The sequence below is a fragment of the Nerophis lumbriciformis genome, linkage group LG29, assembly GCF_033978685.3.
Source record: "Nerophis lumbriciformis linkage group LG29, RoL_Nlum_v2.1, whole genome shotgun sequence".
Taxonomy (NCBI): Eukaryota; Metazoa; Chordata; class Actinopteri; order Syngnathiformes; family Syngnathidae; genus Nerophis; species Nerophis lumbriciformis.
Window position 1 is genome coordinate 26,567,380 of NC_084576.2, and position 21,910 is coordinate 26,589,289.

The 21,910-nt window shown below is 39.9% G+C and overlaps 1 protein-coding gene across 1 annotated transcript in view; it reads left to right on the forward strand.

Moving 5' to 3' along the window:
• Nucleotides 1-1,554: 1,554 nt before the first annotated feature.
• The window catches only part of LOC133572005 (FYVE, RhoGEF and PH domain-containing protein 6-like), an 80,305-nt gene continuing 59,949 nt past the window's right edge, over nucleotides 1,555-21,910 (forward strand). Inside the window, exons 1-2 of the mRNA XM_061924609.2 lie at nucleotides 1,555-1,770; nucleotides 12,639-14,214. Of these exons, the coding sequence (XP_061780593.1) occupies nucleotides 1,758-1,770; nucleotides 12,639-14,214 (1,589 nt within the window). The 5' untranslated portion in view covers nucleotides 1,555-1,757. The remainder of the gene's footprint in view (nucleotides 1,771-12,638; nucleotides 14,215-21,910) is intronic.

Consider the following 21,910-nt stretch of genomic DNA (forward strand, 5'->3'; position numbering starts at 1 on the left):
GGTTTGAACCATTTCAACATTTAAACCATTTCTACATTCGTCCCTACGTTTCAGTTCAGCGTCATTCAAACCGAACCGAATTCGAACCTCGGATTCAGGAGGAACAGTGCGGTTTTCGTCCTGGTCCCGGAACCGTGGACCGGCTCTATACTCTCGGCAGGGTCCTTGAGGGTGCATGGGAGTTTGCCCAACCAGTCTACATGTGCTTTGTGGACTTGGAGAAGGCATACGACCGTGTCCCCCGGGAAGTCCTGTGGGGAGTGCTCAGAGAGTATGGGGTATCGGACTATGTGATTGTGGCGGTCCGCTCCCTGTACGATCAGTGTCAGAGCTTGGTCCGCATTGCCGGCAGTAAGTCGGACACGTTTCCAGTGAGGGTTGGACTCCGCCAAGGCTGCCCTTTGTCACCGATTCTGTTCATAACTTTTATGGACAGAATTTCTAGGCGCAGTCAAGGCGTTGAGGGTATCTGGTTTGGTGGCTGCAGGATTAGGTCTCTGCTTTTTGCAGATGATGTGGTCCTGATGGCTTCATCTGGCCAAGATCTTCAGCTCTCACTGGATCGGTTCGCAGCCGAGTGTGCAGCGACTGGGATGAGAATCAGCACCTCCAAGTCCGAGTCCATGGTTCTCGCCTGGAAAAGGGTGGAGTGCCATCTCCGGGTTGGGGAGGAGACCCTTCCCCAAGTGGAGGAGTTCAAGTACCTCGGAGTCTTGTTCACGAGTGAGGGAAGAGTGGATGGTGAGATCGACAGTGCGGCGTCTTCAGTAATGCGGACGCTGTATCGACCCGTTGTGGTGAAGAAGGAGCTGAGCCGGAAGGCAAAGCTCTCAATTTACCGGTCGATCTACGTTCCCATCCTCACCTATGGTCATGAGCTTTGGGTTATGACCGAAAGGACAAGATCACGGGTACAAGCGGCCGAAATGAGTTTCCTCCACCGGGTGGCGGGGCTCTCCCTTAGAGATAGGGTGAGAAGCTCTGCCATCCGGGGGGAGCTCGAAGTAAAGCTGCTCCTCCACATGGAGAGGAGCCAGATGAGGTGGTTCGGGCATCTGGTCAAGATGACACCCGAACGCCTCCCTAGGGAGGTGCTTAGAGCACGTCCAACCGGTAATTAAGAGGCCACGGGGAAGACCCAGGACACGTTGGGAAGACTATGTCTCCCGGCTGGCCAGGGAACGCCTCGGGATCCCTTCGGGAAGAGCTAGACGAAGTGGCTGGGGAGAGGGAAGTCTGGGCGACCCGACCTCGGATAAGCGGAAGAAGATGGATGGATGGTCATTCAAACCATTCCAACATTCAAACTATTCTTACATTCATACTACATTCTGTCAGCATTTCACTTCAACTTCAGCAATTCATACGCAATTCCGTCAGCAAACATATTAGTTGTGTTTTCATGAATGACTATATTATCATTATTGCACTGTATTTTAATACAAACTATACAGTGAAGGGTCAACGGGAGTGTTTCTGGCGTCCTCTAGTGGCTGGTTGCTGTTATGACATAAGTAAGAAGGTGCGCGCGCAGTCCAAATCAGTCGTGACGAATCCCAGCCAGCCGGCGACACCTTCATTCTATTCTAGCAGCGGTTTTTTTAATTTTATTTTCCCTTCTTCTTTTTTTTTTTTTTAAATCTCGCCAAGTCCACGATGGACAAGTCATGCTGACTCGTGGAAGTGTGCCACGGACATGAAGAAGGTGATGGTTGCTCCTCGCTTTCCTCAAAGTTGACGGGAGTGACGCGACGACGATGATGAAGTCAGGTGAGAAACACCATGATTGTTTGTGCTCATTCTTGCTCATTTCTCTTTGTTTTCTGTCCTAAACGTCATTGTGTTGGAGTCTAAACGTTGAATTTGGATTTATTTGAAGTAAAATCTCAACGCTAATTCGCAATTTCCTGGTTTAATGCTTGTAAACAAAACCCCGATACATGTCAAGAGAGTTGCACTTCATTAGTAGACAATGAAACCATAACAATGTTTTTATTTTTTATTTTTTTAATCTTACTAACATAATAACATCACAAGAAGAGGCCATTCCTGAAGGAATTGCGTGTGAATGCTCCAAGTTGAAGTGAAATGCTGACAGAATGTAGTATGAATGTAAGAATAGTTTGAAATTTGAAGAGTTTGAATTTCCAGGAAAACTGGAATTTGGTTTGGAACTTGGGCAAGTGTTGGTTTCAATGTCCAGGATGGGTGGAATGTGTTGAATAGGTTGAAAAATGTGGGATTTGTGCAACTTAGGGAATAATGTCCCATTCATTTCAATGGGAACTTCCTGGAAATTTGGGAATTTTGGGATAAGCGGGATTCTTTGAAAAATGATTAGAAGCATGAATGAGCTGAATTGGTTGGTGTTGGAATTGTTTAAATCGGTCAAGAAATGTTGAAGTAGTAGCAGTTTCTAATTGAGGAATTTCTGGAAAACCGGGAATTTTTCTAGTTCCTTAACCAACTTGGTTTTTGTCCTGAATGTGAGGAGTGTTTGGTTTGGAACTTGGGAAAGTGTTGGTTTCAATGTCCAGGATGAGTGGAATGGTTTGAATAGGTTGAAAAATGTGGGAATTTTGGGAAAAGCGGGATTCTTTTGGAAAATGATTAGGAGCATGAATGTCCTGAATGAGCTGAATTGGTTGGTGATGGAATTGTTTAAACCGATCAAGAACTGTTGAAGTAGTAACAGTTTTTAATTGAGAAATTCCTGGAATTTCTGGAAAACCGGGAATTTTTGTAGTTCCTTAACCAACTTGGTTTTTGTCCTGAATATGAGTGTTTGGTTTGGAATTTGGTTTGGAACTTGGGAAAGTGTTGGTTTCAATGTCCAGGATGAGTGGAATGGTTTGAATAGGTTGAAAAATGTGGGAATTGTGCAACTTGGAAAAATGTCCCATTCATTTCAATGGGAACTTCCTGGAAATTTGGGAATTTTGGGATAAGCGGGATTCTTTGAAAATGATTAGGAGCATGAATGAGCTGAATTGGTTGGTGTTGGAATTGTTTAAATCGGTCAAGAAATGTTGAAGTAGTAACAGTTTTTAATTGAGAAATTCCTGGAATTTCTGGAAAACCGGGAATTTTTCTAGTTCCTTAACCAACTTGGTTTTTGTCCTGAATATGAGTGTTTGGTTTGGAATTTGGGAAAGTGTTGGATGAGTGGAATGTGTTGATTTTGGAATGGTTTGAATAGGTTGAAAAATGTGGGAATTGTGCAACTTGGAAAAATGTCCCATTCATTTCAATGGGAACTTCCTGGAATTTTGGGAAAGGCGGGATTCTTTTGGAAAATGATTAGGAGCATGAATGTCCTGAATGAGCTGAATTGGTTGGTGTTGGAATTGTTTAAATCGGTCAAGAACTGTTGAAGTAGTAACAGTTTTTAATTGAGAAATTCCTGGAATTTCCGGAAAATCAGGAATTTTTGTAGTTCCTTAACCAACTTGGTTTTTGTCCTGAATATGAGTGTTTGGTTTGGAATTTTGTTTGGAACTTGGGAAAGTGTTGGATGAGTGGAATGTGTTGATGTTGGAATGGTTTGAATAGGTTGAAAAATGTGGGAATTGTGCAACTTGGAAAAATGCCCCATTCACTTCAATGGGAATTTCCTGGATATTTGGAAATTTTGGGAAAAGCGGGATTCCTTGAAAATGGTTCGGAGCATGAATGAGCGGAATTGGTCGGTGTTGGAATTGTTTAAATCGGTCAAGAACTGTTGAAGTAGTAACAGTTTTTAGTTGAGAAATTCCTGGAATTTTTCTAGTTCCTTAACCAACTTGGTTTTTGTCCTGAATATGAGGAGTGTTTAGACGGTGGAACGGTTGAAATGGGTTGGAAAATGTGAAAGGAGTAGTCGAACTTAAGGGTGGAAATAGGTAAACAAAAAATGTGAATTCCTGGAAATTTGGTGAATGTGGGGGAGAATGGTAGTTTGAGTGTCCAGCATGAGTGGAGTGTGTTGAAGGTTGGAATGGGTTGAAGAATGTGGGAATTGTGGAAGTTTGAAAAATGGCCAATTCATTTTGAATAGGGAAAATGCAAAACAAAACAAAAAATAAGTTTGAATGTTTAAAAGTTTGAATTTCCAGGAGAAACTGAATTTGGTTTGGAACTTGGGAAAGTGTTAGTTGGATGATGGAATGTGTTGATGTTGGAATGGTTTGAATAGGTTGAAAAATGTGGGAATTGTGCAACTTGGAAAAATATCCCATTAATTTCAAAGAGAACTTCCTGGAAATGTGTGAATTTTGGGAATAGCGGGATTCTTTGAAAAATAATTAGGAGCATGCATGTCCTGAATGAGCTGAATTGAATGGTGTTAGAATTGTTTAAATCGGGGGAAAAATGTTGAAGTAGTAAATGGTATTAGGGAGTTTCGGGAAAATCTGTATTTTTTTTGAACATGGAAAAATGGTAGTTTGAATTTCCAGAATGGTGGAATGGCTTGAAGAATGTGGGAATTGTGGAAGTTTGAAAAATGGCCAATTCATTTTGAATGGGGAAAATGCAAAAAAAAAAGGAAATTATGGGAAATCCGGGAATTTATTTTAGAATAGTTGAAGTAGAGCACACAATTCCTGAACAGGCTGAATATTTTGAAGTTGGAATAGTTTGAATCAGATGAAAAATGTGGGAATTGTTGAACTTTAAAGAATTTCCCATTGATTTCTATGTTTTAAAAAAAATTGGGAATTTCGGGACAAGCAGGAATTTTTTTGAAAATGGTAAAATACGTGAATGTTCTGATTGAGATGAAATGGTTGGTGTTACAAATTTTCAAATCAGTAGAGAAATGTTGAAGTAGTAACGTGTTGAATTGAGAAATGGTAATTACGGAGTTCCTGGAATTTCGGGAAAACCGGGAATTTTTCCAGTTAAAAAAAACAGCTTAGTTTTTTGTACTGATTTAAGAGGAATGTTTTGACGGTGGAACGGTTGAAGTGGGTTGACAAATGTGAATTGAGTAGTCGCCAGAAAAAAGGGTGAAAATAGGGCTTTGGAAAACCAGGAATTCTGGAAAATCCTGGAATTTTTTTTTAACTGGGAAAGGGGGAAGTTTAAATTTTCAGAATGGTGGAATGTGTTGAAGGTGGAATGGTTTGAATAGGTTGAAAAATGTGGAAATGGTGGAAGTTTGAAAAATGGCCAATTAATTTTGAATGGGGAAAATGCAAAAATAATAAAGGAATTATGGTAAATCCAGGAACTTTTTTTAGAATAGTTGAAGTAGAGCACACAATTCCTGAACAGGCTGAATATTTTGAAGTTGGAACAGTTTGAATCAGATGAAAAATGTGGGAATTGTGAAACTTTGAAAAATGTCCCATTGATTTGTATGGGAAATCAAAAAAAAAATTGGGAATTTCGGGACAAGCGGGAATTTTTTTGAAAATGGTAAAAAAAACTTGAATGTTCTGAATGAGATGAAATGGTTGGTGTTGGAATTTTTCAAATCGGTCTAGAAATGTTGAAGTAGTAACATGTTGAATTGAGAAATGGTATTACGGAATTCCTAGAATTTCGGGAAAACCGGGAATTTTTCCAGTTCAAAAAACAACTTTGTTTTTTGTACTGATTAAGAAGAATGTTTTGAAGGTGGAATGGTTGAAATGCGTTGAAAAATGTGAAAGGAGTAGTCGCCAGAAAAAAGGGGGGAGATAGAGTTTTGGAAAACCAGGAATTCTGGAAAATCCTGGAATTTTTTTTATTAACTGGGAAAAGGGGAAGTTAAAATTTTCAGAATGGTGGAATGTGTTGAAGGTGGAATGGTTTGAATAGGTTGAAAAATGTGGAAATGGTGGAAGTTTGAAAAATGACCAATTCATTTTGAACCGGGAAAAATGTCCCGGAAAACCTGGAATTCTGGGAAATCTGGGAATTTTTTGGAATTTGTCAAGGGAAAACCCGCGATTCTCAAATAAGCTGAACAGTTTAAAAAATGGCCAATTAATTTTGAATGGGGAAAATGCAAAAATAATAAAGGAATTATGGTAAATCCGGGAACTTTTTTTTAGAATTGTTGAAGTAGAGCACACAATTCCTGAACAGGCTGAATATTTTGAAGTTGGAACAGTTTGAATCAGATGAAAAATGTGGGAGTTGTGAAACTTTGAAAAATGTCCCATTGACTTGTATGGGAAATCAAAAAAAAAATTGGGAATTTCGGGACAAGCGGGAATTTTTTTGAAAATGGTAAAAAAAACTTGAATGTTCTGAATGAGATGAAATGGTTGGTGTTGGAATTTTTCAAATCGGTCTAGAAATGTTGAAGTAGTAACATGTTGAATTGAGAAATGGTATTACGGAATTCCTAGAATTTCGGGAAAACCGGGAATTTTTCCAGTTCAAAAAACAACTTTGTTTTTTGTACTGATTAAGAAGAATGTTTTGAAGGTGGAATGGTTGAAGTGCGTTGAAAAATGTGAAAGGAGTAGTCGCCAGAAAAAAGGGTGGAGATAGAGTTTTGGAAAACCAGGAATTCTGGAAAATCCTGGAATTTTTTTTATTAACTGGGAAAAGGGGAAGTTAAAATTTTCAGAATGGTGGAATGTGTTGAAGGTGGAATGGTTTGAATAGGTTGAAAAATGTGGAAATGGTGGAAGTTTGAAAAATGACCAATTCATTTTGAACCGGGAAAAATGTCCCGGAAAACCTGGAATTCTGGGAAATCTGGGAATTTTTTGGAATTTGTCAAGGGAAAACCCGCGATTCTCAAATAAGCTGAACAGTTTAAAAAATGGCCAATTAATTTTGAATGGGGAAAATGCAAAAATAATAAAGGAATTATGGTAAATCCGGGAACTTTTTTTAGAATTGTTGAAGTAGAGCACACAATTCCTGAACAGGCTGAATATTTTGAAGTTGGAACAGTTTGAATCAGATGAAAAATGTGGGAGTTGTGAAACTTTGAAAAATGTCCCATTGATTTGTATGGGAAATCAAAAAAAAAATTGGGAATTTCGGGACAAGCGGGAATTTTTTTGAAAATGGTAAAAAAAACTTGAATGTTCTGAATGAGATGAAATGGTTGGTGTTGGAATTTTTCAAATCGGTCTAGAAATGTTGAAGTAGTAACATGTTGAATTGAGAAATGGTATTACGGAATTCCTGGAATTTCGGGAAAACCGGGAATTTTTCCAGTTCAAAAAACAACTTTGTTTTTTGTACTGATTAAGAGGAATGTTTTGACGGTGGAACGGTTGAAGTGGGTTGACAAATGTGAATTGAGTAGTCGCCAGAAAAAAGGGTGAAAATAGGGCTTTGGAAAACCAGGAATTCTGGAAAATCCTGGAATTTTTTTTTTACTTGGAAAAGGGGAAGTTTACATTTTCAGAATGGTGGAATGTGTTGAAGGTGGAATAGTTTGAATAGGTTGAAAAATTTGGAAATGGTGGAAGTTTGAAAAATGGCCAATTCATTTTGAACGGGGAAAAATGTCCCGGAAAACCTGGAATTCTGGGAAATCTGGGAATTTTTGGGAATTTGTAAAGGGAAATCCTGCGATTCTCAAATAAGCTGAACAGTTTAAAAAAATGGCCAATTAATTTTGAATGGGGAAAATGCAAAAATAATAAAGGAATTATGGTAAATCCAGGTACTTTTTTTTAGAATTGTTGAAGTAGAGCACACAATTCCTGAACAGGCTGAATATTTTGAAGTTGGAACAGTTTGAATCAGATGAAAAATGTGGGAGTTGTGAAACTTTGAAAAATGTCCCATTGATTTGTATGGGAAATCAAAAAAAAAATTGGGAATTTCGGGACAAGCGGGAATTTTTTTGAAAATGGTAAAAAAAAAACTTGAATGTTCTGAATGAGATGAAATGGTTGGTGTTGGAATTTTTCAAATCGGTCAAGAAATGTTGAAGTAGTAACATGTTGAATTGAGAAATGGTATTACGGAATTCCTGGAATTTCGGGAAAACCGGGAATTTTTCCAGTTCAAAAAACAACTTAGTTTTTTGTACTGATTAAGAAGAATGTTTTGAGTGGGTTGACAAATGTGAAAAGAGTAGTCGCCAGAAAAAAGTGTGATAATAGGGCTTTGGAAAACCAGGAATTCTGGAAAATCCTGGAATTTTTTTTAACTTGGAAAAGGGGAAGTTTACATTTTCAGAATGGTGGAATGTGTTGAAGGTGGAATAGTTTGAATAGGTTGAAAAATGTGGAAATGGTGGAAGTTTGAAAAAGGGCCAATTCATTTGGAATGGGGAAAAATGTCCCGGAAAACGTGGAATTCTGGGAAATCTGGGAATTCTGGGGAATTTGTCAAGGGAAAACCCGCGATTCCCGAATAGACTGAACAGTTTGGAGTTGGAATGGTTTGAATCAGGTGAAAAATGTGGACGGGAGCGCGCCAAAATCTGGAGAAGAAGTTGAATAAATAGATGAATATTGGTGTAGAGAATCATATGTGTGAACGTTTTGGAGCATTCACACAACAATGTTTTTTTTTTTTTATCTTAGTCTGAGGACACGACAGTTTTGCACGACTTCTTTCCCAATCCTCCTCATCGTCCCCCTGCTGACACGCACCATTAGCTGGATTACTCTGCGTGGGGTGCCCCATAAAAGCCATGTGATACTAGAACATTCTACACTATAATCTGTCTACAGCCCTACATGTCAGGATCACAGATGAAAAGCAGCTTTTAACTGTTAAAACCGGTGCTTTCCCATCTGGCATCCCTCCCAAATGTATTGAAAAATGCAAAGTCCATCTGTTTTCATTTGATTTCCACTTTAGGAGTCATATTTATAGTCAGTTCCAGAGTCAATCCCTCACCATCCTTTAGTTACTGCTAGGGATGTAACGATAAATGGTAATTAGTTGTTGGTATTATCGTTCTAAAATAAAATGATCCAAAAATTGTAATGATAAACTCACAGACTGACCGGTGCCGTCTTGCGAGCCTGAATACAAAAAGAAGGCAAGATTGTTTTATAAATATCTCGGCCAGGGGCGTCACTAGCTTTTAAGGACAGGGGGGGCTTAGCCCCCAGAAGATGCACAGGATGCGAGCGAACGTTACGCGCAAGCACAAAACTTCACAAACGGCAAACAAAGACTTAGAAATTATTCATTGTTATTATTATTATTTAAAAAAAATGCACGGGACGAAATGAAATGCTCCCCGGGACGATGGCTTTTAACCTTTTTTTTCCTTTTTCTTTTTATGTATTTATTCATTTTACATTTTATATTAAATGTCTTGGTTTTTCCTCCCTATGAAATGTTTAACAAGCCATCCTATAATAATACAACAGCTATTAATGTAACAATACAATAAAACAAATATATTTAATTATGTTTTTTTCATTATTTTAACAATAGGCTAATGTATATTACTTTATATCGATTCTACAAGAAACACAAAACTTAAAAAATAAATGATTTACAATTGCACACACAAGGTTTCGTGCCGCTTCACTCATTGTAAAGGAAGATAATGTGCTTCGTACACCTGCAGGACCGCAAGCAAGGTCGCAGAGAAAATGCGGACTGGAATTTGAGTGATGTGGGCATTTTCTATATGAACAAGTGGAATGGATTGGATACCGACGCACTAAAGGGGCTCTCTACCTTACGCTACGAAGTGAGGGGAAACTGAGTGAATAATAACAGGTTATATGATTATTTATTTAAACTCATATTCGGGCCACTTTATAATGACTGTGTCGGCATGTATTTGTAAAAAACAAACAAAAAAAAACACCAAATTATTTAGGGGGGCTTAAGAATATTTTAGGGGGGCTTGAGCCCCCCTAAAATATGCCTAACAACGCCAATGAATGCTTTGATTTTAGGTTTTCGACTCTTATGCAGATCCCAAGTCCTCAATAACAGGTACTATTTAAATAAGAAAAGTAGTTTTTGCATAATAGGTCCCCAGTAAATAAATCTTTACAAACCAATATACAAACCCCATTTCCATATGAGTTGGGAAATTGTGTTAGATGTAAATATAAACGGAATACAATGATTTGCAAATCCTTTTCAACCCATATTCAGTTGAATGCACTACAAAGACAACATATTTGATGTTCAAACTCATCAACTTTTTTTTTTTTGCAAATAATAATTAACTTAGAATTTCATGGCTGCAACACGTGCCAAAGTAGTTGAGAAAGGGCATGTTCACCACTGTTACATCACCTTTTCTTTCAACAACACTCAATAAACGATTTGGGAACTGAGGAAACTAATTGTTGAAGCTTTGAAAGTGGAATTCTTTCCCATTCTTGTTTTATGTAGAGCTTCAGTCGTTCAACAGTCCGGGGTCTCCGCTGTCGTATTTGACACTTCATAATGCGCCACACATTTTCGATGGGAGACAGGTCTGGACTGCAGGCGGACCAGGAAAGTACCCACACTCTTTTTTTTTTTTTTACGAAGCCACGCTGTTGTAACACGTGCTGAATGTGGCTTGGCATTGTCTTGCTGAAATAAGCAGGGGCGTCCATGAAAAAGACGGCGCTTAGATGGCAGCATATGTTGTTCCAAAATCTGTATGTACTTTTCAGCATTAATGGTGCCTTCACAGATGTGTAAGTTACCCATGCCTTGGGCACTAATGCACCCCCATACCATCACAGATGCTGGCTTTTGAACTTTGCGTCACAATGTCGAATATTTCCAAAAACAATTTGAAATGTGGACTCTTCAGACCACAGAACACTTTTCCACTTTGCATGAGTCCATCTTAGATGATCTCGGGCCCAGAGAAGCCGGCGGCGTTTCTGGATGTTGTTGATAAATGGCTTTCGCTTTTTTCATTGGAATTTCTCATTGGAAACTTATTATAGAAAATAGGTTAAAAGAACCCCCTGTAACCTGAAAGGGACAAGTGGTAGAAAATGGATGAATGGATGGATGTTAAAATCATTTATAAATATAAAATTGAAAAAAAATAAATTATTAATTATAATTGAAACAGTCCGTTTAAGAGTCAAACCCCCACCATCAACATCCTTTAACATACATCAATATATGTTATTAAAATCACTTAAAAAAAAAAAATAAAAAAAATAAAATTAAAATCAATGCTGACTTATGGAGGATCTTTCATAAAGTTAAACTATTTTGTTTGAATTTCACGTAGGAATCAATCAGTTATAAGATATACCTTTAGCTCCAGTCCAATTATCATCATCCCTTAGTAACTTTATCAATATACAGTATATTTTTAAATCCACTCATGACCAATAAAGGTTTTTTGAACTATTTTCATTGGAAATTCTCATCCGAATCTGTTATAAAAAATCTTACAATTATTAATAAATATAAAATTAAAAACAAAAAATAATTCATTATAATTGAAACAGTCCGTTTTAAGGGTCAAACCCCCACCATCAACATCCTTTGACATGCATCAATATGTTATTATAATCACTTTTAAATTAAAAAACAAAACATGTAATTAAAATCACTGCTGACTTATAGAGCATCTTTGATAAAGTTAAACTATTTTGTTTGAATTTCACATAGGAATCAATCAGTTATAACAGTCCAACCACCATTATGCCTTAGTAACTTTGTCAATATACAGTATATTTTTAAAATCACTCGTGACCAATAAAGGTTTTTTGAACTATTTTTATTGGAAATTTCCATAGGAATCTGTTATAGAAAATGTTAAAATAATTTATATATATATATAAATGAAAAACAAAAAATAATCAATTGTAATTGAAACATCACTTTACATTGAGCAAACACTCTCAAAGTGCTACAGTGTATTAAAGAAAATAAAAAGATAATACAAATAAATAACACTAAAAACTAGAATAGCCTAATAGCTAGAACTAGTATGCATATATCTAAAAAAAAAAGAGGCTTTTTTAAAAAGAAGGGTTTTTAAGCCTTTTTTAAAAGCATCCACAGTCTGTGGTGCCCTCAGGTGGTCAGGGAGAGCGTTCCACAGACTGGGAGCGGCGGAGCAGAAAACCCGATCTCCCATTGTTCGTAGATTTGTCCTCAGAGGTTGGAGGAGGTTAGCCTGTCCGGAGTGGAGGTGTCGTGTGGAGGATTTAGGGGTGAGTAGTTCTTTGAGTTAGAGGGAGGCATTTCCATGGAGGCACTGGTGGGTTAGTAGGGAGACTTTGTATTCAATCCTGAGTGGAACAGGAAGCCAGTGAAGGGATTTGAGAATTGGTGTGATGTGGTCATATTTCCGCACTTTCATCTGGATCCTAGCAGCACTATTCTGTATGTATTGCAGCTTCTGGATGTTCTTGCTGGGGATCCCGACAAGAAGTGCGTTGCAGTAGTCCGGGTCAAATCATCACCAATGTACTTCCTTATTAACGGTTCAGGCAATGTTTTTTAAGTAGCATTTTAACGCTCTGTAATGCAGATCAAAAAATAAGTTAATCGCTGTTAATGACAATATCACCCCCTCTTGTGGAGTTAATAAAACGGTACATCAGGAGGTTGCCTACAGCCACAGCTAACTGCCAATTGAATCTGCACTAATCAGAGGTGGTTATTTGCGTCTGTAGACCACGCAGCCAATGGTTATAGGAGGTTAATTGATCCTTTAGTTGTTCCTTTGGGTTGAATCCCAACTTTTACGGCATATGGATCTGCTCATTTTCAGATGTCTGATTATCTATCGGTTTGTGTCCTCTTAGGCATGCACAAGCCTCCATTGGCACCTAAACCCAAGCCAGCGCAGCTTCAGAAGGCCGAGCTGTCTCCCTCCACCCCCCGAAAAGATGCCCTTTCGCACCAACCTCCTGGCACGCTCGGGAAGATGAAGCCCACACTGGCCCCCAAGCCCAGCTTTTCCATACTGGAGTCCAAACCCGTCCCTTCGAAGGAAATTCAACGGATCATCAGTGTCCTTAACAGCCAAAATGGAATTCATCAAGAGAACAAGAAGCCAAACTGGGATTATATTATTCCCATTTGTCTTTGTAGCCAGAAAAACTGCATGTGCATCAGGAACAATCACATGGACAAAACTCAGAAGGAATTGAAGACAAACTCAAGTGAAAGAAAGCTGGACATTGCAAGAACACCAGAAACCCGTGCATCTGTAGCTAACGGCCACCTCCCAAGCCATAAACCTACTCAACAGACTGCACCTGCTTTGGGCAAGAGCCTCAACAGAGTCGCCTCAAGTCCTCAGTTGAAAGTCTGGTTATCTTCTGACCAGATCCGGAGCAATGTTGCCAACGGTAATGTTGGCCAGCAAGGGCAGGATCCACAGGAAGATGCGCAAAACTCTAGAAAGCCCTTCCCTGTCCCGGTGCCCCGTAAACCCAAGAATACCTCTCTGTTCCACCAGGAAGAAATTGAGGAAATCCAGGAAGTGAGGACAGTAGAAAAGTTGAAGGAGCCATTTGAAGGAAAGGGCAGTGAATCCTTAATAAAGCTCTTCTCGCGGCCTTCCCTGCCACCCAGGAATAACCCTTATCTTGCAGCACCTGAAAAGGCGGCAAGTCCTGCTCTGTCCACGTTTCAGGACAATGTGGAGGAAGAAGACCTGGGCTGGGACAGCATCTATGATACGGAGTTATCTGTTGACAAGGTGGACGATGATGTGGAGGAGAGGGAAGCAAGGCGTAATGACCAGGAGGCTGCCAATAAAGACCAGAGCGATGGCTCTAGTCTTTTCAAGAACCAGGACGGGGTGGTCAAGGTATCTCCGAAGAAGCCGCAGAGGAACAACAGCCCAATGGCTTGGATGAAAAGGACTGCGTCACCTGATGCGATGAAACTCGGAATTAACCGACCCCTGCCTCCTGTAAAGGCGACCAAAACTTTGGAAAAGCAACAACCCGGGTCCTTTTCCGGTACAGACCACGTCGGTTATGAAAGACATCAGAGTCACTCTCTCAGGAAGCTACTGGATGTGAAACTCTCCACTATGACCCTGCCCAAGTTCATGACCGCCAAAGGATCCCAGACGCCCTCGGAGTCATCCAGCAATGACCAGGCCATACCCCACCATCTCCACGAGGCGTTCGGGGCCGAACGTAACGGACTGGAGCAAAGCGTGGACGGAGACGAGTTCTGCCCCACCAGTGAACAAGACGGGAACTATGAGAACGTCTGCCTTTATGAGGAGATACCGGACTATGAGAACTTCTACTTTGGCAGCTCAGATGGTTCCAGTGTGGCCTGTCAGAGCCTGATGTATAGTGACGAGGGGATTTATGAGGAACCGGGGACGTATTTGGATAAACTCGCTTACTACGACAGGTAGGTGATCATTTATCCTCTCAGCCTATGTCATAAAAAGTTATTGATTGATTGATTGAAACTTTTATTAGTAGATGGCACAGTACAGTACATATTCCGTACAATTGACCACTAAATGGTAACACCCCAATAAGTTTTTCAACTTCTTTAAAGGGGAACATTATCACCAGACCTATGTAAGCGTCAATATATACCTTGATGTTGCAGAAAAAAGACCATATATTTTTTTAACCGATTTCCGAACTCTAAATGGGTGAATTTTGGCGAATTAAACGCCTTCTAATATTTGCTCTCGGAGCGATGACGTCACAACGTGGCGTCACATCGGGAAGCAATCCGCCATTTTCTCAAACACCGATTCAAATCAGCTCTGTTATTTTTCCGTTTTTTCGTTTTCCGTACCTTGGAGACATCATGCCTCGTCGGTGTGTTGTCGGAGGGTGTAACAACACGAACAGGGACGGATTCAAGTCGCACCAGTGGCCCAAAGATGCAAAAGTGGCAAGAAATCTGACGTTTGTTCCGCACACTTTACCGACGAAAGCTATGCTACGACCGAGATGGCAAGAATGTGTGGATATCCTGCGACACTCAAAGCAGATGCATTTCCAACGATAAAGTCAAAGAAATCTGCCGCCAGACCCCCATTGAATCTGCCGGAGTGTGTGAGCAATTCAGGGACAAAGGACCTCGGTAGCACGGCAAACAATGGCGGCAGTTTGTTCCCGCAGACGAGCGAGCTAAACCCCTTATCGACCCTAGCTTCCCTGGCCGGCTGACATCAACTCCAAAACTGGACAGATCAGCTTTCAGGAAAAGAGCGCGGATGAGGGTATGTCTACAGAATATATTAATTGATGAAAATTGGGCTGTCTGCACTCTCAAAATGCATGTTGTTGCCAAATGTATTTCATATGCTGTAAACCTAGTTCATAGTTGTTAGTTTCCTTTAATGCCAAACAAACACATACCAATCGTTGGTTAGAAGGCGATCGCCGAATTCGTCCTCGCTTTCTCCCGTGTCGCTGGCTGTCGTGTCGTTTTCGTCGGTTTCGCTTGCATACGGTTCAAACCGATATAGCTTCAGTTTCTTCTTCAATTTCGTTTTCGCTACCTGCCTCCACACTACAACCATCCGTTTCAATACATTCGTAATCTGTTGAATCGCTTAAGCCGCTGAAATCCGAGTGTGAATCCGAGCTAATGTCGCTATAGCTTGCTGTTCTTTCCGCCATGTTTGTTTGTGTTGGCTTCACTATGTGACGTCACAGGAAAATGGACGGGTGTATATAACGATGGTTAAAATCAGGCACTGTGAAGCTTTTTTTAGGGATATTGCGTGATGGTTAAAAAATTTTTTTTAATTTTGAAAAATATAATAAGCCACTGGGAACTGATTTTTAATGGTTTTAACCATTCTGAAATTGTGATAATGTTCCCCTTTAAGTCAGGGTCCACATTAATCAATTCATTGTAAGGTTAAGTTGCACAGAAAGGCCTCGGTCACCTCCTCTCGCCATCAGCGTGAATGGAATGTCGATTGACCCTAATTTGTGTCGCATGGTGACATGCCGCATTCTTCTTTGGATTCCTGTTTGGGTAGTTTGGCATGTTTGCCTTTCAGGTATGGCCACTCAGTGGGTGGACCAATGATGATGATAATGACATTCTAATTGTAAACCTCCCAAGTGTGTTTGGAGGCAATTGGTTGGAACCTTGAGATTTAATCGGTCCAACATTAGATCCAGGATAAAAATAACCAATGTTCAGGTTGGCTTGAACAAAATTCTATTATCGTGCTTGTAGTCTGTCCCATGGAGCCAGTTCGTAACGGTAGCCCCTGCAAACTGCAACCACAGTGATGAATATTCCGATATTGTCCAACTCTTAATTACCGATTCCGATATCAACCGATACCGATATATACAGTCGTGGAATTAACACAATATTATGCCTAATTTTGTTGTGATGCCCCGCTGGATGCATTAAACAATGTAACAAGGTTTTCCAAAATAAATCAACTCAAGTTATGGAAAAAAAATGCCACCATGGCACTGCCATATTTATTATTGATTTTTTTTAACATGCCTCAAAACAGCAGCTTGGAATTTGGGACATCCCTGAGAGAGCATGAGGAGGTTGAGGTGGGCGGGGTTGGGGTTGAGGTTCGGGGAGTTATTAGGGGGCAGCGGGGGGTGTATATTGTAGCGTCCCGGAAGAGTTAGTGCTGCAAGGGGTTCTGGGTATTTGTTCTGTTGTGTTTATGTTGTGTTACGGTGCGGATGTTCTCCCGAAATGTGTTTGTCATTCTTGTTTGGTGTGGGTTCACAGTGTGGCGCATATTTGTAACAGTGTTAAAGTTGTTTATACGGCCACCCTCAGTGTGACCTGTATGGCTGTTGACCAAGTATGATTTGCATTCACTTGTGTGTGTGAAAAGCCGTAGATATTATGTGACTGGGCCGGCACGTAAAGGCAGTGCCTTTAAGGTTCATTGGCGCTCTGTACTTCTCACCTACGTCCGTGTACACAGCGGCGTTTTAAAAAGTCATACATTTTACTTTTTGAAACCGATACCGATCATTTTTAAACCGATACCGATAATTTCCGATATTATATTTTAAAGCATTTATCGTATGTTCATCTCTAGTGATGAACATACAGTATTGTTGAATTCTTAACATTTCAACCGTCAAAAATTGAGCATTATTATTTTCCGAAGGCACAATTTTTCATACAACTTGATTTTTGATGGTGCAGGCGTACCTAATGAAGTGGCCAATGAGCTATGTTTACCTTTTTGTCTTGCTCTCAGAATATGTCGCACGCTTCATCGGAGGCTCTTGCCAACGATACATTTTGCGGGACAATAGTTTGTCCCACAAATGATTGTCGATAAACGATATTCTTCTCAGCATTATTTCGAGGACAATTTAAGCACTACAGTAATGTAGTCAGAAAATATAGTAATTAGTGTTGTCATGATACCAATATTTTAGTACCGGTACCAAAATGTATTTCGATACTTTTTGGTACTTTTCTAAATAAGGGGGACCACAATAAATGGAATTATTGGCTTTATTTTAACAAAAAATCTTAGGGTACATTAAACATATGTTTCTTATTGCAAGTTTGTCCTTAAATAAAATAGTGAACATACAAGACAACTTGTCTTTTAGTAGTAAGTAAACAAACAAAGGCTCCTAATTAGTCTGCTGACATATGCAGTAACATATTGTGTCATTTGTACACCTATTATTTTGTCAACATTATGAGGGACAAACTGTAAAAATGTATTATTAATCACTTGTTCATTTACTGTTTATCTGCTTATTTTCTTTTTTAACATGTTCTACCTACACGTCTGTTAAAATGTAATAATCACTTATTCTTCTGTTGTTTGGAGGCTTTACATTAGTTTTGGATGATACCACAAATTTAGGTATTGTTGCGTTTGGACCAGTTGTTCCTCCCAGGAAAGTCACAAGTCGCTCTCAAGCTCTTTACGACACTTAAAGCTAAGTAGAAAAACCACCAGAGACAGAATAGGTATTTTGTAATATATTTGCAAAGCTTTGCATATACATTGAGACCAGTCCAGCATAGCACATTCAATCGCCCCCCCCCCCCGAAAAACCCTCTCCCCTCTTAAGTCTCTCTCTCTCCCACCCTCGCACTCATGTCCCTCCAGCCAAAACACATGCCCATTATCTCTCTTTCTTACATTCCTCACTCAAGGTTAAGCACACAGTTTTTTGCAGACAACCAAAAGACCACAATTGGAAGAAAAACACTAGCTGTTTTGTAATATGATTATGAAATAAAAGAAGTAACACTTAAATTCGGATATATGTAAATATCTGCCTCCGACAGTATCGATCCGATACCAAGTAGTTACAGGATCATACATTGGTCATGTTCAAAGTCCTCATGTGTCCAGGGGCGTATTTCCTGAGCTTATAAACATAATATGAAATTTAAAAGATTTTGTGAAGATAAGAAATTATCGATGTAATCATAGTAGTATCGACTAGATACACTATTGTACTTGGTATCATTACAGTGGATGTCAGGTGTAGATCCACCCATGGCATTTGTTTACATTCATGGTGCTAGCTTGCTGTTAGCGGTGAGCTATTGTATCCTCCTACGGTGTGTAGTGAAGCATGTTTAGCTATTATTCGTCCTCCACTGATAATGATACTTGTAAGAAACGTACTTTGTTTGTTAGAGGCGAGGATTAGTGATTTAGAAGTAGCTAAAACACTGCAGACTGCAAACGGACGTTCTAGTCTTAAAGTACCTCTTCCTGTGGGCGTTTCACCTTTATCGTTAGTTTTTAGACCAAAATGCGTCCGTTCTCCCTTTTCTGTCTACACACTGTGTCTGCTTGTAAGTACTCTGTCTGTGTGCGCTGCCGAACATGCTCCTCTACTCATAAAACCAGCAATGTCATGACGTGACGACGCGCCGTCATGCCCGGAAACCGGTAGTTTCCAAACAGAGGATAGTACCGTTTTTGATTCATTAGTACCGCGATACTATACCAGTACCGGTATGCCATACAACCCTAATAGTAATAATCCTTCCATCCATTTTCTACCGCTTGTCCCTTTCTGGGTCGCGGGGGGTGCTGGAGCCTATCTCGGCTGCATTCGGGCGGAAGGCGGCGTACACTCTGGACAAGTCGCTACCTCATCACAGGGCCAACACTGATAGACAGACAACATTCACACTCGAGGGCCAATTTAGGGTTGCCAATCAATCTATCCCCAGGTGCATGTTTTTGTAATCTTTTTTTTTTCTTTTTTTTTTCAAACGCACAAACTTTGATTTCTTTTTTCAAAAATTCACTGTGGAAAAATGCAGTGTATAAAAAGTCAGTGTCGAAAAAATTTGTAGATTCAAAATACAAGAGTCACTTCCGGTAAATTAAGACTGAAGCAATTCTGTCTCAGAACCAGCCAATGAGGTGTCAAGTTTGAAGTCACGTGACACGGGTCTTGCATTAAAAAAGGCAGTTAACTGGACTACTTGGACAACATAATTAACATTTCAACTAGGGCTGCAACTAACGATTAATTTGATAAACGATTAATCTGTCGATTATTACTTCGATTAATCGATTAATAATCCGATAAAAGAGACAAACTACATTTCTATCCTTTCCAGTATTTTATTAGGAAAAAAACAGCATACTGGCACCATACTAGGGATGTCCCGATCCGATATTTGGATCGGATCGGCCGCCGATATTTGCAAAAAAATGCGTATCGGCAAGGCATGGGAAAATGCCTATCCAGATCCAGTTTAAAAAAAACTCCGGTCCGTGTTTTCCATGCACCGATTTAAATAATACATTCCACTTTTCTGCTGCTCCCTAATTTCCGTTCCGCATTTTCCAGCACACCTTCAACACATCCACAGGTCTGTGGATTCTCACGCAGTTGCTTTTAGCTGCTGGCATTACACGACAGGCTCTTCTCACTCTTTCCTGTGTCTCCCTCTTACAGACAGCGAGCGCACCTTCTTACACACGTCACATACTGTCATGTCATACGTCACATACGTATACGCCCTCTCCCAGCAGAGAGGTAGCAGCATGTCTAACGTTAGCTGTGATGCTAGCGCAGCCGCTAAGGTGCGCGCCTGCTCAAGCGTCCTCTGCGCACGGCAAATCTATGCCACGCACAAAATCAAATAAAAAAATAAGCGCATAACAATTTTCGACACACGGACACGACAGAGAAAACAGTTTTCATTGTTCATTGTTTCATTGTTCAAATATTGTAACGTCTGTCGAGACGCTTATCTCCATTCGGTGCCACACGCCCACACCATCAAAATGCAGAGGCAAACATTTCCAAATCAACACCGTATGAAAAAAATAGTGATTTTTTTTTTAGTTGTGATTTCCCTCTCTGCATGAAAGTTTAAAAGTAGCATATATTAATGCAGTATGAAGAAGAATGTTTTAATGTAGACACATAGAATCATCATACTGCTGTGATTATATGCATCAAGTGTTCATTCAAGGCTAAGGCAAAATATCGAGATATATATCGTGTATTGCAATATGGCCTTAAAATTTCGCAATATTAAAAAAAGGCCATATCGCCCAGCCCTAGTTCAATGATGCCATTTCTGTTTGTCATGTATAATTTTGTCTATTTTGTGTTTATCCTTGAATAAACAGGCCAGTTTCTTGTTACCAACCATTGTGTATTATTCAAACTCCCCTAATTCAGCTGGCTAGTTGTTATCAAGACTACTAAAACCCTTTTCAACATGATTCTGACAACTAAGTAGGCTAAATAACTTTAAACTGTAATACATGCTCGGATAGGCCAGTATCGGTCAGTATCGGTATCGGTCAGTATCGGTATCGGATCGGAAGTGCAAAAACAATATCGGTATCGGATCGGAAGTGCAAAAACCTGGATCGGGACATCCCTACACCATACTTATTTTGATTATAGTTTTTCAGCTGTTTAAACATGTTGCAGTTTATAAATAAAGGTTTATTAAAAAAAAAAATTTTTTTAAAACAAATAAAAATAAAATTGCCTCTGCGCATGCGCATAGCATAGATCCAACGAATCGATGCCTAAATTAATCGGCAACTATTTTTATAATCGATTTTAATCGATTAGTTGTTGCAGCCCTAATTTCAACGTGGCCCACTGGATATTTTCAAACTATAGAAATGATTCCAATGATTAGAATCTGCACTTTTGACTGACATATATGAAGCGTTGGGGACGAACAGAGTGGGGCACAGTGGGCGGGACTAGTTTACGGAGCAAAAAAGCCGTAGCGAGGGGCAGAATTCTACAGCAAAGTTCTGCAGGACAGTGATATTATGTCAAATGTGTGGATGTGTTTTACCCTTTGCGTTTATGTTTTGCATTGTGTTTGTTGCATCGTTGTTGTTCTTGCTCGATTATAAAAGATGGCGATCAAGGAGGTGGTCTGCAGCACATTCTCAATATTCAATGTTTTATTGTTCGTAGTTTGTATTGTAAATCACACATTCTATATTCACTAGGGGTGTAACGGTACACAACAATTTCGGTTCGGTACGTACCTCGGTTTAGAGGTCACGGTTCATTTTCGGTACAGTAAGAAAACAACAAAATGTAAATTTTTGGGTTATTTATTTACCAAATTTGCAAAATCTTCCTCTAAAAAAATGTTTCTTAGTTGAATATTTGATAAGTAATCGGAACCTTGGATAGGTCAATAATTCATAATAACATTGATTTTGATTCAATATTCAATCAATGTTTATTTATATAGCCCTAAATCACAAGTGTCTCAAAGGGCTGCACAAGCCACAACGACATCCTCGGTACAGAGCCCACGTAAGGGCAAGGAAAAACTCACCCCAGTGGGACGTCGATGTGAATGACTATGAGAAACCTTGGAGAGGACCGCATATGTGGGTAACCCCCCCCCCCTCTAGGGGAGACCGAAAGCAATGGATGTCGAGTGGGTCTGACATAATATTGTGAGAGTCCAGTCCATAGTGGATCCAACATAATAGTAAGAGTCCAGTCCATAGTGGGGCCAGCAGGACACCATCCCGAGCGGAGACGGGTCAGCAGCGCAGAGATGTTCACAGGCGAGCGGTCCACCCCGGGTCCCGACTCTGGACAGCCAGCACCCCATCCATGGCCACCGGACCTGTGCCCCC